Source organism: Antedon bifida, chromosome 2 (genome assembly GCF_963402885.1).
Source record: "Antedon bifida chromosome 2, ecAntBifi1.1, whole genome shotgun sequence".
NCBI classification, from domain to species: Eukaryota; Metazoa; Echinodermata; class Crinoidea; order Comatulida; family Antedonidae; genus Antedon; species Antedon bifida.
Window position 1 is genome coordinate 7832550 of NC_136227.1, and position 20322 is coordinate 7852871.

General features: G+C 30.4%; 1 protein-coding gene across 3 annotated transcripts in view; it reads right to left on the reverse strand.

Moving 5' to 3' along the window:
* Window positions 1-1398: 1398 nt before the first annotated feature.
* Window positions 1399-20322, reverse strand: part of LOC144836156 (pleckstrin homology domain-containing family G member 5-like) — a 78393-nt gene continuing 59469 nt past the window's right edge. For all 3 annotated transcript variants that reach the window (XM_078691369.1, XM_078691368.1, XM_078691367.1), the window contains 15 exons: window positions 19495-19563; window positions 16954-17025; window positions 13841-13987; window positions 11290-11421; window positions 9937-10071; window positions 9207-9257; window positions 8493-8642; window positions 8174-8284; window positions 7568-7717; window positions 6761-6901; window positions 5882-5998; window positions 5158-5299; window positions 4631-4740; window positions 2609-3625; window positions 1399-2417 (listed from right to left, as the gene is read on the reverse strand). In XM_078691369.1, the coding sequence (XP_078547495.1) occupies window positions 2636-3625; window positions 4631-4740; window positions 5158-5299; window positions 5882-5998; window positions 6761-6901; window positions 7568-7717; window positions 8174-8284; window positions 8493-8642; window positions 9207-9257; window positions 9937-10071; window positions 11290-11421; window positions 13841-13987; window positions 16954-17025; window positions 19495-19563 (2517 nt within the window). In that variant the 3' untranslated portion in view covers window positions 1399-2417; window positions 2609-2635. The remainder of the gene's footprint in view (window positions 2418-2608; window positions 3626-4630; window positions 4741-5157; window positions 5300-5881; window positions 5999-6760; window positions 6902-7567; window positions 7718-8173; window positions 8285-8492; window positions 8643-9206; window positions 9258-9936; window positions 10072-11289; window positions 11422-13840; window positions 13988-16953; window positions 17026-19494; window positions 19564-20322) is intronic.

The window sequence follows — 20322 nt, forward strand, 5'->3', positions numbered from 1 at the left end:
CAGATATATCTCTATTATGATGTCTAACCATAGATTAACAGTTATTGCATCACTGTTGACTAATTGACTATCTGGATACTGTCGTAGTAACTCTATGTCTATAAATAAGCATATACACAAACACATGAATCATAATTTTCATTTGTATTGATTACAATTGGTTGATATGAATATTAACAGCATTTCATTGAATATATCATTTATTATTCTGATTAACCAACATTTTACCAATACAATCAATATATTGATATCAATCAATAATAATCAATAGTAATCAATATATTGATATCAAAAAATAATAAATATATCTATACCAATCCATATATTAATAACAATCAATATATTGATATCAACCAATAATCAATATATTATTTTCAATCAATATATCAATACCAATCAATATATAAATACCAATCAATATATCAATACCAATCAATATACCAATATTAATCAATATATCAATATCGATAAATACAGTAATTCCAACAAATTATCAATACCAATCAATATATCAATACCAATCAATTATCAATACCAATCAATATACCAATATTAATCAGTGTATTAATACACATCAATGTATCAATAATCAATATTCATATATTGTACAATCTTAACAAAGGCATAGGTCTACAATAAATGTAACATATTTTTTACATTTGGTTGACATTTATTACACTAAGTTTACAAATCGAATACTGACATATATACAATATATGTCTTTTACATATCTACATATTACATAGCTATTACTATAATTAATATTAAAGATTTACATTAATTAACTTAAGTACAAATAATTTGATCTTATAAACTTTTGTATACACACAATAATTATTATCTTATTTTATACAGAGTTGATTATAAACAAATTCAATAAATAAAATGTAGAAATTATGTAACATAAGTTAATAACCATACTAAATATAACATTCTTATATACCTAATTATACATAACGTTCCCTACAATAATTTTTAAATACAAATTGTGAATATAAACTGAACCTTATTTCAGTTAAAATATATTATATGTTTAGTATTTTATAAGTTTAAAATGAATTTTCTCATTGTGGAATTGTTGATTGATGTGTGTACACTGTGAGGTGGCATTTTTCATTGCACATAATCAAAATTCATCGACCATGTCTATTTTTTCTTTCTTGTAATAATATTTCAATAAGAAAATGAATATTGTACAATTTACAATTTTTTATATGTACAAGAGAATTATGAAAATATTAGAATAGTGAAATAATAAATGAGAAGTACACATTGTATGTAACAAATTAGAATCAATAGTAATGTGTGAAACACTTGTGTATACTAATGTCCAAGAGATTTGAAGTTGGAAATATATAAACAGTATATACATCTGTTTTTAGTCCTCGTTTTCAGAACCATTTTTTCTAATTGCTCTACATATTTTTTTGGTAGAGTACTAGGTACTACTTTTAAGAGCCACGTCCTCCTAGATAAAATGCAGGAAAATCAACTCTCAGCTAAATCTCATATCCATGAAAACATTAATAGACACATTAATTTCCTAACTATGGAGATCCAGTCCCATTGACCTTTGACATGCATTTTAGTAGGCATAAATGCTAAGTAGTAGCTTATTCTATAATTAAATGAAAAGTACAAAAGAGACAACATAAGGCATTTTACACATATATATCATACACATCCTGGGTCAGATTGATCAAATGTGCTTAGCATAAAAATCATCTAAATTTGAGTAAGCTATTTTGCTTAAGTTATGTTTATTACTAACTCTATTAGTAAATATGTTTGCTTATTTTTCTGAAATCAAAGATGACTTTTTCTGATAATCAGAAAAATACAATAAGGAGCTGACTACCAACCTAGGTCAGGCCAATCAAGGTGTCATCGGTTGTTGTCTGAACCTACCTGTAGAAACCATGAAACCTGTGTCGATGTGGGGTCCAAGGACACACATCCCATTCTCTCCACATGCGCACAATGAACTAACATGAAATAGTTTGGTTGTCAGTCTTTGCAAATCAAAAAGCTCCCTAAAGCTCTATCTTCACTATCAAACTTTATGTGACAAAAAAATGATGTCATATCACTACCATTTTTGGTACATCACGCATTTTTTGTCAAACTAGTTTGATAGTGTAGACGAGCTTAATAGTTTTTCTCAGGAACAGCCGAGCAAAATTAACACACAATCGTGGTCCTTATCACCATAAAGATATTATAACATCTTTATGTTATCACTTATGGACAACTTTCCATAGTTCAATGTGAAAATTGTTTCTGCTTGGTCGTATCTGCAGGTACAAAGATAACAAGATCTTTTGCAGTTGAAGAAAACCTCTGAACTTTGACATAACTGATGATTCTTTAGGTTCAACTTGTCCATCCTGGTTTATCATTAACAACAAAGTCGCAGCCTGGACAAGATAGAAGTATGAACATATATATAATATATTATACTGTGAACATATATATAATATATTATACTGGCTTGAGAGCAAGTGGTACAAATATAGTCCCAGGGATCCCAAATTACTGTATACTTAGAGTCTTTAACTTGTCTTTTTGAAGTTGTCTTTATTGGAGGCAAAACATATATTATACTTACATACTGTTAGGTGTCACTGCCCATCTTTTATGGAGTTTCATCTTTGTTCTTTGTCCTAAAAACTGACAATACTTTACTTTTACCGCTGAGGGTCTTGCTTAGTTTACGCGCTTTCTTCTTTTTAGCATCATGAACTGGTTTTGGGGAGGATGTAATAACCGTCTTCTGCGGTGAGTTATTCTCATTTACTTTCTCATTTACTTTCTCCGAGCTGGTAAAAACGTCATATTCCACAGCATCGGATCGAGTCATCGAAGCTCTGTTTTTCTTTTCGTCTTTTTGTTCTTCGATTTTACCGTTGGACACTTGACCGTTTTTTACCGGAGAAGTGGGAGGGGATGGAGCATCATCGCTTAAATCAGCGTCTTCGTCGCTACCTGATCCAGGGACGTACACGGCTTTGAATTGCCCGTTAATTAATTCATCTTCTTCGTTAACGCTGCTCGGTGACTCCTCTGTCACTGATGTTATGGATGCAGATGGTTCCGATATCACGCCTCTTGATTTAGCCAACACGTCCCATCTTTGTTGCAAAATTGGATTTTCAAATGCGTTATCATTCCCTTCTCCTTCTACATTTGCTGAATCAAGCGAAGCAGTGAGCGGTAATTTGTTGCGCTTTTCATCTGTTTCTCGATCACCTTCACTCTTATTACGGCACGTTTTGAAATCAGCTTTTGCTTGAAGCGATGTAGGTGGCACGACTGTTCTATTAGGAATGAATGATTCTGGTTCGCTAGTATCGGAGTAGTCGTCATCATCGTATGATGACGGAAACATAATATTTCCACTGTGCGTTGGTAAAGGACTTGATTCAGAGGAAATACTGTATTGTCCCAAGCTTGAACTGTCGTCTAAACCAATATTCGGTGTCACAATGACTGTGGGAAGCGGTTCTGATTCCAGGAACTGATCTGGCGTCTTTGGATCTGAACTGTCTGGAATTACGGTTGGAACTTTCGTGACCGATTCATAAATCTCATCAGCATCTTTGGTACATACGTCTTTATACATTTGCTATAGAAAAAGGAAATAAATTAATTTATAAAACATGGAGCTATAAATTTCTGTTCACACTTGGGAGACAAATTCACAACACATAAACATCTAAAAGAAATTCCTATCAATAACACTGTATCGCTTTTCTTTAGTTTTTATTTAGTGACAATGTAAAAATTATTCTACTTCAGTTACTACATATTTTTACTACAATAAAATTTTATTTGTTACAATGAAGACCAAATGTATTTTATTCAAGGTCCTCAAAAAAGCTTGAAATAATTGCAAAACAGGTTAAAGAGTAAACAAAATGTAGTAAACTGAAGTTGAATAATTTTAGTAAACACCTGTGTCATATTTACTTAAGCTTAGCATTACTCTAGAAGAATGTTGAAGTATAATAACCAAAATGTTGAGACATCCACAACTTTACCCCTATTTCCCAAGGAACTAACCAGGATAAAAATCGAGTTGACTTCCAGTTAACAACTGTACATAACAACCAAAATTCTAGTTATAAATTGGTTTTAACTGTAACTTGTTAAATTTAACTAAATTAGAAATTTACTGGAAATGTTTAAAATACCAGTTAAAACTAGTTATTTACTAGAATCCAGTTCTACCAGTTGAATTAACTAATTTTAACTGGAATTTTATAACTGGTTTAACTGGAATTTTATAATTGGTTTTTCAACTGGAATTTCCACCAGGGTATGTTGTACTGTGAACCTTACCTATAATAAATTAATATGACTGTGGTTTGGTTGAATTATTGGGCATTCTCTTGATATATAAAAACACATTTTTTCAAGTCTACCTATCTACCTATGGTTTCATGCAACGTATGTTGAATAGTGGTAACATCCTTGTTGCTTGTGTTTGCAAACATATGCTCCATAACTCCAAAATGTATTGTAGATGGAGAAGCATTCTATATACTTAAGTTTAGTTTTATGGTTTATAAGTTTATTAATATGGATGATATTTCCGAAATAAAATGAAATTGAATTGAATTGAAAGTACCTTTGCCTTCTTGATACATTCCAGCCATTGCTTCGTTGCTAACCCTGATTGCACAATAAAAGCTGACACTGCACATCCATACTCATCTTCATACACCACCGCAAAACCACCTAAAATACATTGTTTACAACAGAAACATAAGTAAGTTGACTGTCACAGTTTGGACAACAATGGAAGAAAAAAATGCAGGAGACAACCGTGGAAAAAGAAATTCCTCTGGAAGTGACTGTGTGACAACAACCTTAGTTTTTTATTGAATTAATAAATAAAAAAGTACCAATATTATTACAATTGCAAAGCTCTGTCTACACTATCAGACTAGTTTGTAATGTGCCCAAATATGGTAGTGATATGCCCAAATATAGTAGTGACATCACCATGTCCTTATTTGAGCACATCACATTTTTTGTCACATAAAGTTTGATAGTGTAGATAGAGCTTAAGGATACATTTACTCTATTCTGTATATTGTACAGTATATATGCTGCGAAGGATGAAATAAAATTTATCTGTTTCTGTATACTTACTTCCATCTTTCAGAATCATAGTCTGCAAACGATCGATTCTCATTGGTTGTTTAATGACCTTCATTTTAACACTGGTTCCTTTCTTCAGAGATTTCTTTGTGACAAGTAGCATATCAGTAAAAAGTAAACCTGTGGCATCCACCTATCAATACAATGTTTTCATTTAATTCATTTAAATTCCATTCATGCACTACCAGTGGCGTAACGCAGAGGCCTTAGGCTCCTGGTTTAGGAACCCCAAGTAGAACACTGGAGGCCTCAAATGTTTTTAGCCTTTTTTGACATATTTTAATGCGTTTTTTTCCTCTAGGCACTGCTCAGGGGCCCCCTATTAGCCAGTGAGTGCTCATAGACGTTACGCCACTGTACATTACTACCTCTATGTTGCATTATTAAATGTACAGTATCAACGTACGTGAAATCAAGAACTTGTATTGGGTAATCATCAGGAATAGTCCTGAACAGCGAGATGAGCGCCCCTGCCCACCGATGAGTTTCGGGATCCCTTTGACCCGGAGGGAGAGTACCCGTCAGGGTCCCTACCAAGGGTTACAGGTCCCACGATTTTAATTGTTTTTAAAATTAATTAGTGTTCCATGACCTTCTCATCAAAATTAACGTCTCTCATTGTTGTGCTATGTCAACATAATGTCAATGACGGCGAAATGTCCCCAACAATGGGGATAGCTATGAAAACAAGTAAGTAAGTATGTATTATTTATACCTTTTTGTTTTCCTGGTCTTTTATCTTCAATGGTCCCTCAAGAATCAACCATCTTACTTGGTCTGGCATTGCATTTGGCATAGCTGACTTCAGATTTAAGGCTTTCAGTGCCAACAACTACATAAGATAAAGAAATATTTTATTATATTTATTTTAGCCTCTCTATGTATAGAGATTTACACACTTTATTATGTGATATATAAAACTAGCCATGTTTTACTTAATTAAGCCTGTTTTCTACTAGGCAAATTGAAAGCATCAACTAAAAAAAACAAATTGTAACCAAGTTTGCATAGTGTGAAAACAATTTTGAGGAAAATCTTTAGAGATTTCACAGGGGTCCCTTGTGAAATGTTGAGAAAAACACACCAACTAGAGGCTGCGTTTTTTGTTTAAAGATGTCCCGATTCAGTACTACAGTATATGCATGTGTAATTGCTCTGGTAAATCATAGTAATCAAATAGTGCCCAACTATAATTCCTCTTGGTCAAAATTGTTACAAGTTCTAACAATTTGTGAAGATGTGAAGGATATACTATATGCATGTTTAGTACCAAATCCATTTCTGCGATAAATTTAGGTTCCTTCGGTCTGAGATTGATACCAATCCAATTACTAGAGCTGTTCTGCCGTACCATGCTAAGGGTGTTAGAGTCGCTATCCAATCGAGTTTGAACAATACCATGAAAGCCCCAGTGTCTAATGGTTAGGAAATCTGCATATCAAGCAGAAGGTTCCAGGTTCAAATCTCAATTGGGGTGACTTTTTCTCATTTTCACAGGTTTCCTCATCTTTATTGTATAAATTAGTAGACTAATATTCAGTATATCACAAGCGGTTTAGATTTTGTTTAATGCCTGTTAATTTGCATATGTTACCTGAGTCAACTCATCAGTATTGCATGAGTCAACGATATCGCATGACTCGATTCTTGAGGCGACTTCTTCAAGACGTTCTAACTCGTGATCCTTGCGGACTTCGTGGTTTACAGATCGGATGAACGAACCTACTTCTGTCTCCTTGAGAAGAAAATGTTGTTTAATATCATATGTATTATGAGAAAATGACTAAAGTTTATTAAACTAAATTTCCCAAGGCAATTACAGTATCACACCATCTATATTTTATATTATATATACTTCTTAATATAAATAGTGCCCTGGAAAAGTAATACTGATTGCTTATTATTGTTTTTAAATCTTAAAATTCTCCTTATCCAATTTTTCTAATCGTCAAATCTTTCAAATCATCAAATCTTTCTAATTATCAAGTTTTTCAAATCATCAAATCTTTCATAAAAAAATAATCAAATATTTAAAATCATTTAATCATCAATTTATTTTAAATTCTAATCATCAAATCAGTTTATTCATCAAATTTTCAAATCTTTCTAAATCATCAAATCATCATTTCTTTCAAATCATTATTTTATAAATTCATTTTAACCATCAAATCAATCTAATCTTTAAATCTTTCAAATCATTTCTAATCATCAAATCTTTTCTAATCTTCAAATCTTTCAAATCATTTTTAATCACCAAATCTTTTCTAATCTTCAAATCTTTCAAATCATCAATTCTTTCAAATCATTTCTAATCATCAAGTCTTTCAAATCATTTCTAATCATCAAATCTTTTCTAATCTTTCTAATCATCAAATCTTGTTAATCATCAAATCATTTTTACCCTTTGCTTCACCAGATCCTGCACATCTTGGTCCTCTTCCTTCTTGCCGACAGCACCTAACAACAGTGGATACTTTGTTAACCTTTGCATAGGTGATACAAGTAACTCGGCTAAGGACCGCCTCTCACTTTTTGTATGCTGTTCACACCACTGTGAAAAAACAAAAACAAGTTGCAAATGGCTACAAGCAGATATGAATATTCTCTACTCTATTACAGTATTTAGGGTAAACTTTCCTGTGAAACGAACGAGGGAAAATGTATATTGTAACAAAACGGCTAACCCTTATTCAGGACACTGCCCTATTAATATGAAACTTTCCTGTGATATAAGCAAGGTGTTAATACATGTTTTAACATCTATTCAAGGGACATCCCTAAAAAGGCCATGTACTGCCGTAAGACCAGTTTACACAGACAAGTGGCAACGGTAAGCGGAAAACCATGTAGGTTGCCCCACGTAGAATCTGTATCTATCATGAGTGGAAACCGCCCATCAGCTCCGCGTTGTGTAAATGGTCATAAGGAATAACATAGATAATATATTTTTATTACTGTTGTCTATTGCATATTGCTCTTTCTGCTGATTTCAATGTAAATTACTTACGTCTACGAACAGTTTAAATGCGTCATTCTCTTTTTGTTTTTCCCTGTGATAGTGCAAACATTTTTCTTCTTCTCTGCAAAATTTATTATATGGGTAAAAGCGTTCCTGGAACTATGAATAGAATGAGAACATGATTTAATTATTATTTCAGAAAAAATGTCAGTAACAGTAGTAATAATAGGAAACTGAGTGAAATATAATATATCAGGAAAAACTATATTTGGAGAGAGAGGGCTCACTACTTAAAATTATTGTTAAAAGAATACAAAGGGGGTGCTATTTAATATCTCGTATGGAAGATTTTGAATGCAACTCTTACTGTTTCAAAGGCTTTGGCAATGTCGACGGGGGAGAGAAGACTTTTTGCTGTTCTGGCATTTAGGAGTACATCATGAAGACACTCTTTGTAAAATTTAATATGCAAATCCTGAATATCTCGTATATTACTGAATAACTTCTCTGAATCGATCTGAGAAAATAAAACAACAACGAAATCTCAAAGCTAAAGAAATATTATGCATTTCAATACAAAATGTAATGAAAAAAGGAGAGTTTTGAAATCTTCAAATACTCTAACCATTGTGAAAATAAAGTTATGGGTGTAGTGTATGATGGTTTAGGATGATTTATAATCGAATAATAGGAAATAAAAAACAAATTAAAAGATGAAGGTATAGTAATTTCATCATAGAGCTTAATTGAAAACTGAGGAAATTCGGATTAAGCCCTCTATGGACCCACAGTAGCCAGCAGTGCAGCGCCTACCAGATCAGCAAACCGGGAGACAATATCCTACTTTTTTTGAATAGCGAATGTACTAAGTTCAGCTCATGCCTATCACATGCTAGTCCAATGTGATTATCATTACATCATTACTCTATGGCACCTGAAATAATATTCCCATTGCTGAACTTCTGTGATATGACGAGAACTGGTGTTTCAACGCAGTATGGCCGTATTATGACTTGAAGATAAGTTTATTTATTAACAATAAATCAATTAATTTTGGTCAGAAAAAACCCTCAAAACTTACCTCGCACAAAATTAAATGCTGTTGTACATTTAGAAGAACTGATAAAAAAAGCTAAAAGTTAAAAAAAAAGACAATTATGTTACTTTAACTTCATATTTTCAGTTATTTAAAATTTAAGATATGGTTAATGAATATTATAGTTAGGTGAAACATACATGTCACTTAAACTTATCAAACTTTATGTGACAAAACAATGTGATGTACCCGTATATGGACACAATGATATCATATCACTACCATATTTGGGCACATCGCACCTTTTTGTCAAACTAGTTTGTAGACAGAGCTTTAGAAACCTTAAAGATGTATTGTCCCCCTGAAAAAATAATTCTTAACAAAATTTTTGTTGAATATGCCATTTTAATGTAACAAAATAGTTATCCACTTTGACCAAAAATTGGATCGAAAAAAAAAAGGTATTTACCTGAAAAAACTGTAATTTATAGCAAAAAATGGTCAAATTGGCTGCCAGCCAATGGGTTTTTGGTTGAATTTAACCATTTGTCATTTTATAAGTTTTTTTTCTACTGAAGTGATTAACTTTATTAAAACTACACAATAACATATTAAAAGTCTGATTTAATTAATCTTCATTTTTCATGTTTTTGGGGGACAATATATCTTTAAGTTTTAGACACCTTTATGCACACTGCCTGCATCGTTCAGAATATTCATATTTTTCTGTGATTGTGAGAAGAAATTCATGAAGGATGTTAAAGACAACACTTACATCCACAATAATGTTCAATTTCTTAAGGTACGATGCCTCGGTAAATATAATTTCCCACATGGCTTCTTGTTGATCTCGTTGTTGTTTGGTTAACGCTGTTGGGTCTCCACTATAAATCTCTTTCCAACTCTCCTCCTTAAATTTAGAAATTAAGAATCTTAAAAATGTCCACCAAAAAAGAAACGGCAGAGAGATTGACCTCATACTTTTCTTGAAAGGTTGCCTAAATTTCTAAAAATTAAATTCATTGCAATACTAGCTAGCTAATTCATCAAGCTATACACTTATATTATTTAAAGTTACAGATAAGATAAACAAAAGAATATCTACAAATTACTCAGCCAGGCTCTTCTCAACGAGCTACACTAATGCATCTAAAAATTAATGATGCGTGTCAATTAGAATAGCCACAGTTGAGCCAAATCGAGAAGTGTCATTGATCTCAAATGAGATTCTGTAATCTGAAATAATTTTTCAATTGCTGCAAATCCTTTTATGCCCTCATTGGAGGATTCAAATTATTATTGTATATTTTATTGTTGCTATAGTGATATATATAAATATTTTTGTTATCTAGATGGATATAGAACTAGATTGGCACCTTCAACTTGAATTGTGAAAAAAAAAAATTATATTTATATTATATATATATATATATATTATATTGTTCTTCATCAGGTTTCTGTTATTATTTTTATATTCTAAATTGAACAGATAGTGGACATTTTTTAGAGTCTCTGTCCTGTTGACATCACATCATGGTCACCTAGTTCTTAGTGTGTCTATGGTTGTCCATATTTTAGATTATTTCTATATAAATTACAAATTAAAAGACGTTTACTAAGTAATTTCAACGTTTCGGTATCGAAATGTCAATTTTTTTTCTTTTTGTTAGTAACTTTTGCATTAACAATATTTTTATATACTAAATATATATATAAATCCAAAGGCAAATTACTGAAAAAATGACAATGCTGTGGGTATCAGTGGCTGGATCTCAATGGAGATACAAAAAAAAGCGAAAAGCAAAACGATAAAGTAAAACAGCCAGAAAAGTTAGCAGAGCTTTCGGGCAATATATCAACAGATACAATGGTCCCTGTTCTATTGGAATCACTGCATTGACTAGTTTTCCATGTCTATGGTTTATATAAAGTGCGGTACACCGTAAGAAGTCTTAAACAGCTTTCATTGTCATCAGAAAAAAACAAACATTTATTCGTCTTGTATTTTTACGGAGACGAATAAACTTTCTGGTATGTAGTTTTGAAAAGCTTATTGAAGTTTCAGTCAATGCTTTCATCAGGATAACAGTAAAAAAATAATACATTGATAATTTTGCAATTTTCTTACAAGTTCTAAAAGTCCTGAAATGTCTTCTTTTTTCCGGTTGAATGAGAGCAATGCCGGAAATTCCGGAAGACCTTCTTCCATATAAAGCTGAAGCTTGTCCTCCAGCTCTATAAGGCGAATATCCTTAACTTCCTGAAAATTCAATTCATAATTCTTATTAACATAGGGAGTTAGTGGACTATTTTTTTAAAAATCATCAAAATAGTTGTCAGTTATGCCATAGCAATGCAACAGGAATGAATATTGTTAGCAGATTTTTACATAAAAAAATATATCATAATTTCAATTAAAATGCATAAAAATACAAAAATGCAATCTCTGGTAATATTCTAACCATATATTTTTTACAAAAGATGAATTAAATCATTTTGATTGTCATTTTCCATCACTTTGCTATTGGCAAAACAAATTTTAAATTAGAATAAATTTAAACAAGTAGCATTAAATCAATTTAAATAAATTTATTCATTTTAAAAATCAAAGAATATATTATCAGCACGATGTTACATACTTACTATTTCTTCTGAATCAAGTGTAAATTTGTTAATTATCCCATATTAAATTAGTCGATTAAGTTTTCTAAAATCTAACCACATGCAAAGTATTTTTTTTTAAATTTAGAAGTTAGTTATTATTTTACCAAATGGAAAAAAAATTATTGAAAATATGTGCATTAGTTTTATTAGGAATCGCTCTAAAATATTAGTCCACCAAAATACAAACCTGTCAATTAAACCGATTTACGCAGTAGGACACTGAGCAGTTCGCACTACTTTTTTTAAAATTTATTACAATTCTTTTTTTTTTTCAAAATAAAATTTTTTAGTTAACAAGATTTTATACAAAGAGGTAAAACAGAAAAAGCTTCAAAATTTGTACGTAATTGTAACATTTGTGTACAATTTAATTTTGGAAAGGTACATACTTAAATGATGGGTTTAGAGACCCAACAAATAAGGTAGGCTTTCACATGGATAACGTAAGAAATACTGTAGTTTTAATGCATGGATAAACAACATTTCTAAAAAACAATATTTTAGAAATATCAATATCAAAATATTAAATCTCAAACCTTGCCATAGATAAATATTTTCCAATATAAAATATTTTGTAAACTATTTGGGCATTTATTAAATTTTAACCAGCGCAATACTTTAGTATTAACTAAAACAGCCTATGATACAAAATTATTAAACTATATGACTACTTTGTGCAGTGGAAAATAAAAAGTGTTGGCATGCTGTGAGAAAGTGCAGAAAAAACAAATCTTTGAATTTAACGAAAAATGAAATTGACAATAGAAAAACAAAAGTAAACATAATTTGTACAAAAACAGTAATGAAAACATCATAATAAATTAAAACATGACAATGTTTTGTATCTCAATTTAAGCAATCAGTATTTCATGTTTTTATGTCTGGATTTTAAAGTCTAAAATATTTCACAATAAATGTTATTAACATTACTCTGGATATCAAAAGTCTGGATATTCTAGGCTAGGGTTGAAGTACCTGGAAAGATAGGTATGTAACTAAACATACCACATGAAAAAAACATCTTTAATTCATATATAAGTTTTTGAAAATAACACAATTTTGCTTGTAAAAAGTGATTTTATTATATATTTTTTATGCTTTAGAGCAGACAACACTAAAAAAAAAGCAACATTTTATAAACATATCAAGATGTGCTTTTTGATAATATAATAGCAAAAGTCAAATTTCATTATTGATTTTAAGCTACCAGATGCACTAATATGAAAAATCAATCCCAAGCAACTATTCATAGCCGTAGGAAGTATAAGCATTGAGGGCGATTTGCAGTAGATATTTAAAGCGTAAATTTAGTTGGAACTGAAGAATGACTTGAGTTTTAGATCTGTGACAATTAATTCTAAAGAAAAGTTTGATGACGTCGTAACATGATGCATAGAGTATGTGTAATCCTAGGACATAAAATCTAACAAAATTCTGTTAACACAAAAAATACTGACCAATCACAATGAAGAAAATTTAGACATCAATTGAATAAAAATGTGCCTATTTTACGAGTGTTAGGCCTACTTTCTGTTGGTCCTTTGCTCATCTAGCCAGATGTTCCAACTTGGAAAATATTGGGAAACTTTTTAAAGGCTGTAATCAATGCATTTTTTGGCTTTTATAAAAAAAAAATCAATAAAGCTTGGTTCTCAGAATACAATGCAGGGACGTAAGAGCAGTGAAAATTTGAAAAATGCCACCGCCCATCATGATTGGTCAAATTACTTGTATTACTCTTATATCCTTATGTTGCATCCTAGTGGGAACCAAGCTTTTGTAGAATTTAAATATAGTTAATACATGGTTGTAGATTTACTAGTTGTCACGGATCTAAAACTCACTGCCATTTCAACAAGAAGCCAGGATATTTTTCCCCACGGCTACGTAGTATCTTTAAAATGTAAAGTGCTATATGGCGAGTTGCGAATGATAAGATATGTTATCATGAGAACATCCGGTGCTGTTAGATTTTTTTGTTTTTTTGTATTGTTTGAGGAGCTATCGGTACAAACCTTAGGGGACGAATTGCTGGAAAAGTTCAGAACAGGGAGTGAGACTCTCCTAACTGCGGGGGAGTTGCTTTCTGGGACTGGCAATGAAGCGATGGAAATTGTCGACATACCAAGATGGGTGAAGATGTCTTTTCTATGATATTGTTGCTGAAATGTAAGACAGATATTGTACTACATGCTAAGAAAACAGACAAACTTCCTATTTATAAAGTAATTGTTCATGTTTTATGGATTATACTTGTATTCTGCAATGTAATCTTTTAAATTAATTGAACATCCTCTCAAATTAATGTGGTAAAAATAAAAACAGAAGAAAAAATTATTAAATACAAAACTACAGCACACCTATCTTATTAATAAATTCATATTTATAATATTTATATACAGTATTATTAACATTTTCCAATTTGAAAAAAAATGGTTTTTCTGCATAAGGAATCAATTTTATTTAAAAATCTAATTTATAATATTGCAATTTGTGTCCTTGCCTTTGTGTTTATTTCATCTGAATTTAAAATTTCTAGAAATTGAAAAAAAATAAAGATCGGTGGTTCAATAATGACGATATGTTTTTGCTTGATGTTTATACCAAACTTATAACGATATTTTAATAATATTGAATATTTTCAAATTAAATTATAAGGTTTAAGAATGTAAGTACCATCGTTGTAGTGTGGCTCATATTTTTCAGCCTTTTTATTTTGGATTTGGACAGCAATCAATTTCAAATGTGCAATTGTATTTACTAAACTAAAATGCTATATAGCTTGATTTGAAACCATAAAGATTTTGAAGAATTTTTTTAGGCCCACAAAATTGTTAATTCTTAAAGTTTGTCTGTTTTCATAAAGAACAAGATTAAAAAAGGATATCTGAAATGAAAAAAATCGACATAATCCAAAGAAATGAAGAAAATGATATAAAAGACGGTATAGAAAAACATCATAGGAAAAACATAAGTATAATATATATTCCACAGCACAGCAAGACTAATTGATGATTTGGAGTAGAGGAAGGTGGTCTGCACGCATTATTTTTTTCTCAACATGTTATGGAAAAATCATAAATAACGGATGAACATAATTATTTTCATGTAAGAATCGCAAGATAGCTTTATCTACCAAATAACTATCAACATAGCAAACCTACTCAGCTCTAATAAAAACGGCATATGAGTTTAAAACCCGGGTGTCAGCTTTCATTAACATTAACCATTAAGCAAACTAGCTGCTTGCAAAAAAGCGTTCTCATTACGTAGGTCTGAGCGCCCTCTGTAATCTATGCCATTTAGAAAATATTTATGTTCATTCATTATACTGTTCATGTTTTTTGGTTGTTTTGCCTCAACATGTTGTGAAAAAAAACCCAATATATTATATTGATTTCACATCTATAATCTAGGCAAGAATAATACTTTTTTCTTCAGTAGATAATCGCTAAGGCAGATCCCAATGTAAAGCCAATTATTAAAACCATGAATATTGATTTTTTTAAAAACTTATTTTAAAAGAAATTTGTAATAAGATATAATATTAAAGAGCTCAAAGTTTTAATTTGAATATCATAGTAATACTTCCAAATAACCTATATACCAAGAAAACCAAGATATTAAATTTATTATTATAATAAAAATCCTTAATGTAATTAACATTTACCCAAACTATACCATGTAATATAAAAACCACAAAAAAAAAAAAAATGAAATAAATCCTTAAATATAATTTTGATTTTATAACACAAAAAAAAAAAATTGTAAACTATTAGATTCATAAATATTATTAATAAAAAACGGTGGTATTGTGTTTTTGTTAGATTGCATTTAATATTTCTATGTTAATAGAATACAATTACATGCAATTTCATTAACGATGTTACGAGTGAGTGCTACAAACTTGTGACCCAACTATAGGCTTAATTTAATGCAATTTGAGTCACATTACTACTAATTGGTGAGAAGATATCAGATTATTAGGTTCTAATATTATTGAAGTATTAATTAACTTATCTACATAATTAAATTTGTATAAACTAATATAAAATATTAATTTTTAATTCTACCATGCATGCTTAATAAAAAACTATATTAAATACAAACATCATTACTATAAGTAAAATAAAATGTTTAACAATTTCTGAAATATAAATCGCTAGACTTTTTATTTTCCACAAAAAATTACTAAACGATGTATTGAATTTAGAATAACAAAAACTTTTTCTGTAGCATGTTTCTTTAATGCTCATGACCAAAAAATATGGTATAAAAACATGGCTTCAGTTCAGTAATGTCTGAAATAAAGGCCATGTATTAATTTTGAAATTAGGCAACTCTGCCTCCGGTTGGCTGAAAAAAAATCTAGGCCACAGGAAAATTCAAAAAGTATTTAATCTCAACACAAAAAAGTAAGCAGAAAACCTTTTAACTTAATTTTACAGAGATAAAATCACTCTGGTCTGAACACAAGTTTTAGATAGATATAGATTATTTTCACATTTATTGGAATATACAGAATGTACATTAAATACCCAATATACACACTAAACAAATTCTTGTCATTTGATTGGATGATTGAGGATCACATGGCATGCAATAATCAATATTAATTTTTTGCTACTGTTACATTTTTGTTATTCATATTCATTTCATTTCATTCAGGCAATTGGTGAATTTTATTTTTATGTTATATTTCATGCATTTGCAATATGAGAACTACAGTACAGAACTAGATGGTTTAAAGAGTAGCTCCGGATTTTCTATTATTTTATAAACCTTTCTAACAACATGATGATGATAGCCCAACTTATTTTTCGACAGCAATGAAGCCAAACAATTATGAAAACAATATATATATATTGTTTTCTTAATTTTATATCAAAAGAATTTAAATTAACATTTCATTGTACTTGCCGAAAATAATTGGGGTTACTATCATTTGCAATGGTTTAGATTATATAATAAATAATAGAAATCTTAAACTTGGAGACCATTTAAGAACTTAAACAAATTTAAAAAGATGAATCCATATATATATATATATAAACCTCTTACTCTAATATTAGTATTTAATTATGGAAAAAAAAAAGATTAAGAAAAAAAAAATTTCGAAAAGTCTTACTGCTGGTGGGGTAATTCCGAGATGGCCAAAAATATCTTTTCTGAATTTATATTCTTGACCATGGTCAAGCGACTAGTTAGAAAGGAGAGAAGAGAGGAAAACAATAAATCAATTCCTTTATTATGGAGAAGAAACATTATAATTACAGTACAAAAAACACTGTTTAAGACAAATTAAAATCCTTTGGAATATTCCAACCAAAAGTTGTAAACAAAATTTGTTATAATTTTACATTATAAAGATTTTAAGAACTTTTAATTAAAAAAATAAAATTTATATTTTTTAAAATTGCAGGGCAATACTGTACTTTTAATATTACTATTAAGACAATGGAGAAATTTTACAATCAAGGTGGATTTAAAGGTATGTGAAAAAAGGGGAATATAAATAGAAAAAAAATAATGGAAAAGTAATTAGGAAAAACCCGGAAGGAGATGCAGGGATAAAGTTACCTGACAGATACTGAGATAATTAAAAACTAAAATTACATGGAATAACGATTTGGAACACTACAATTATCCGGGAGGAGATATTGGGATACACCAATTTTCAGGAAGGAGATACTGGGATAAACCAATTATCCGGGAGGAGATACTTGAATATCACAACTATTTGGGAGGATATTTTGGGATACACAATTAACCGGGAGGAGATATTGAAATACACAATTATCCAGGAGGAGATATTGAAATACACAATTATCCTGAAGGAGATACTTGAATATCACAACTATTTGGGAGGATATTTTGGGATACACAATTATCCGGGAGGACATATTGGGATACACTATAATTATTGGGAGGTGGAATGCACAATTATCCAGGAGGAGATTTTGAGATACAGTACCATACAATCACCTTGAAGGATATACTAGGAGGCACAACAAAAACTACCCCACATCAAAAAACCCACGGCACATTTTCCTCAAACAACACACAAATTACATTACTATTCTTAAATTACTGGGTTGGGTATGGTAAAATCAAATATTATTTTCAAACTTTTACCAAAACAAGAAACTTCACTTCAGTATCACAAGAAACTTCACTTCAGTATCACAAGAAAACATCTTATATCTTTCATGATCATTATTATTTTTTTTTAATTACCAAAACGAAAAAAAAATCACAAAATGTCCACTGCATACAACTCTCTGATAAGTAAAAGCAGAACATACCGCATGCAAAATATTTTTATATACCAAGGATAATTGAATCAACAATAAAAAAAAAACAAAAAAGAAAAATAATAATGAAGATGATAAATTTGAATACAGTATGCAAAATGATGAATTTATTTGTGACAAAAATAAACAATACATACATAAAATGTGTATGGAAAAATAAATAAAATAAAAGAAATACCATACTTTTAAATAATTCTTGTTTGATTTAATTTAAATTTATAATATTTGTTACATATTGAAATTAAATAATAAACATGTAATGTATAAATTGTATTGTTCTGAGGATAACCAATGGACCACTTTCATTAAGTGTAGTTGAAATAAAATGAAAATGTTTAAAAGAACATAAGAATATCAAACACACAGCAATGCACACACACACATTTGGTACAGCATACATGCAGGCAGTACAAACACACATAAAACATTTATGTTTAAAAAATCACTGCAAATCATTCCCAAGAGAATAAAAAAAGTGTGAGAAAAGGTTGTTCAACTTCAAGTATGAAAGTACTGTAAACTCCAAATATGTGGGTATCCTTTGATCATTTGATTGGCTAATTTTTTGTCTAATTGCCATTTGATTGGCTGACTTTTTGTATCCTTGCCATTTGATTGGCTGACTTTTTGTATCTTTGCCATTTGATTGGCTGATTATTTGTATACTTGCCATTTGATTGGCTGATTTGTTTGTATCCATGACATTTGATAAAATGACTTTTTGTATCGTTGTCATTTGTTTGGTCGATTTTTAGTATCTCGACGTACCATGCATTATTTTCTTCCAAGTTTTGCTATTTGTAAATACTTTGAGCGACGCGATTGGTTGGTGAATAATGCACAACCAATCTGTAAAGCTTGGTTCTCACTTGTACACAACAATGTAGGCACAATGCAATTGAGTTGACCAATCACAAACACTGTGTTGAGTTCACGTGGGAACCAAGCTTAAGGGATCCACCTCATGGCAAATTTCAGAGAGCATTCGACAACAATCGTTTCAAGAGTGAAATGCCGGATCAATTGAATAAAATAATTTACTTAAGGATAGGTTTGTAAAATAATATAAAGTTATATTTTATATTCATTGAATGGGAATAATATTTTCACTCACTGAAAGCCTGACTGCTCTATTAGTCTGGGTGTATAATCCTTCACCTCATGAAAATATTAATTCTATTCAACTTTAAAATACAAACATCCACGATGGTATTTTTTTCATTTATTGGAGTATGAATATACTTTTGTACCTGAAGTTTAACCACATTTTTATTTTTTGAGAAATCTTGATGGAATAGCTTGAAAAAAATTGTGTTAGAATGAAGATATTTTAGAAGACAAAAAAGAACTCTTACAGGATGTGGTGCGATACCAAGATGACCAAAGATATCCTTTCTGTATGTTTGACCGAACTCGGAATCTGACTACATTGAAGAAGAAGTGAAGAGAAGTATATATACAGTGAATTATAACAAATACAACAAATATTAGTACATTTCATATAACACCTAACTAAAGTCCTGTTATTTGATTGGACGATTGAAATATGTGTGCAATGGTACAAATAATTGCATGAAAGATGAACTTGGAAATAGAATTTCATCTTTCATGAAATTATTTGTACCATTGCACTCATAAACATTCAATATTTGAATACAGGTGCACTCTATAAATAGGGACATTTTAATTGCATGAAGTGTCAGGAGACTATTGATGAAGCAACAGGGTATAATGAATTTCTTTTTAATTTCTGTGCGTCATGTTTTGCATATCAATGCATGTGTACAAGTCAGGTTTGTATAGATTTCCATTGCCATCACATCTATGCAAACAAATCAAGTTGTTATTTGTTGTTGATTAAGTGATGAAGACCTATAACAACACTAAATTGACTTGCACACAAGCCTGTACAAAAATGTTTACTGGGGTTCTTTTTTTCCACAAAATGGAAAACATCGTAAAGAGCTGGACTAATTATTTAACATCTCTTTAGTTTCAGGAAAAACGAAGATTTGAACACTCGAACCCCAAAATCTCTTTGTATAGTCTCTTTTGGTGAACTCCATCATGCAATTAAAATATCCTTAATAGCATTACCATACCACAACATCTGATGTTTTCACAAAATGTGGTGATGCCTGGTAATGAATGCTACAGCATACTTTATTAGTGAGTTTAGGCCT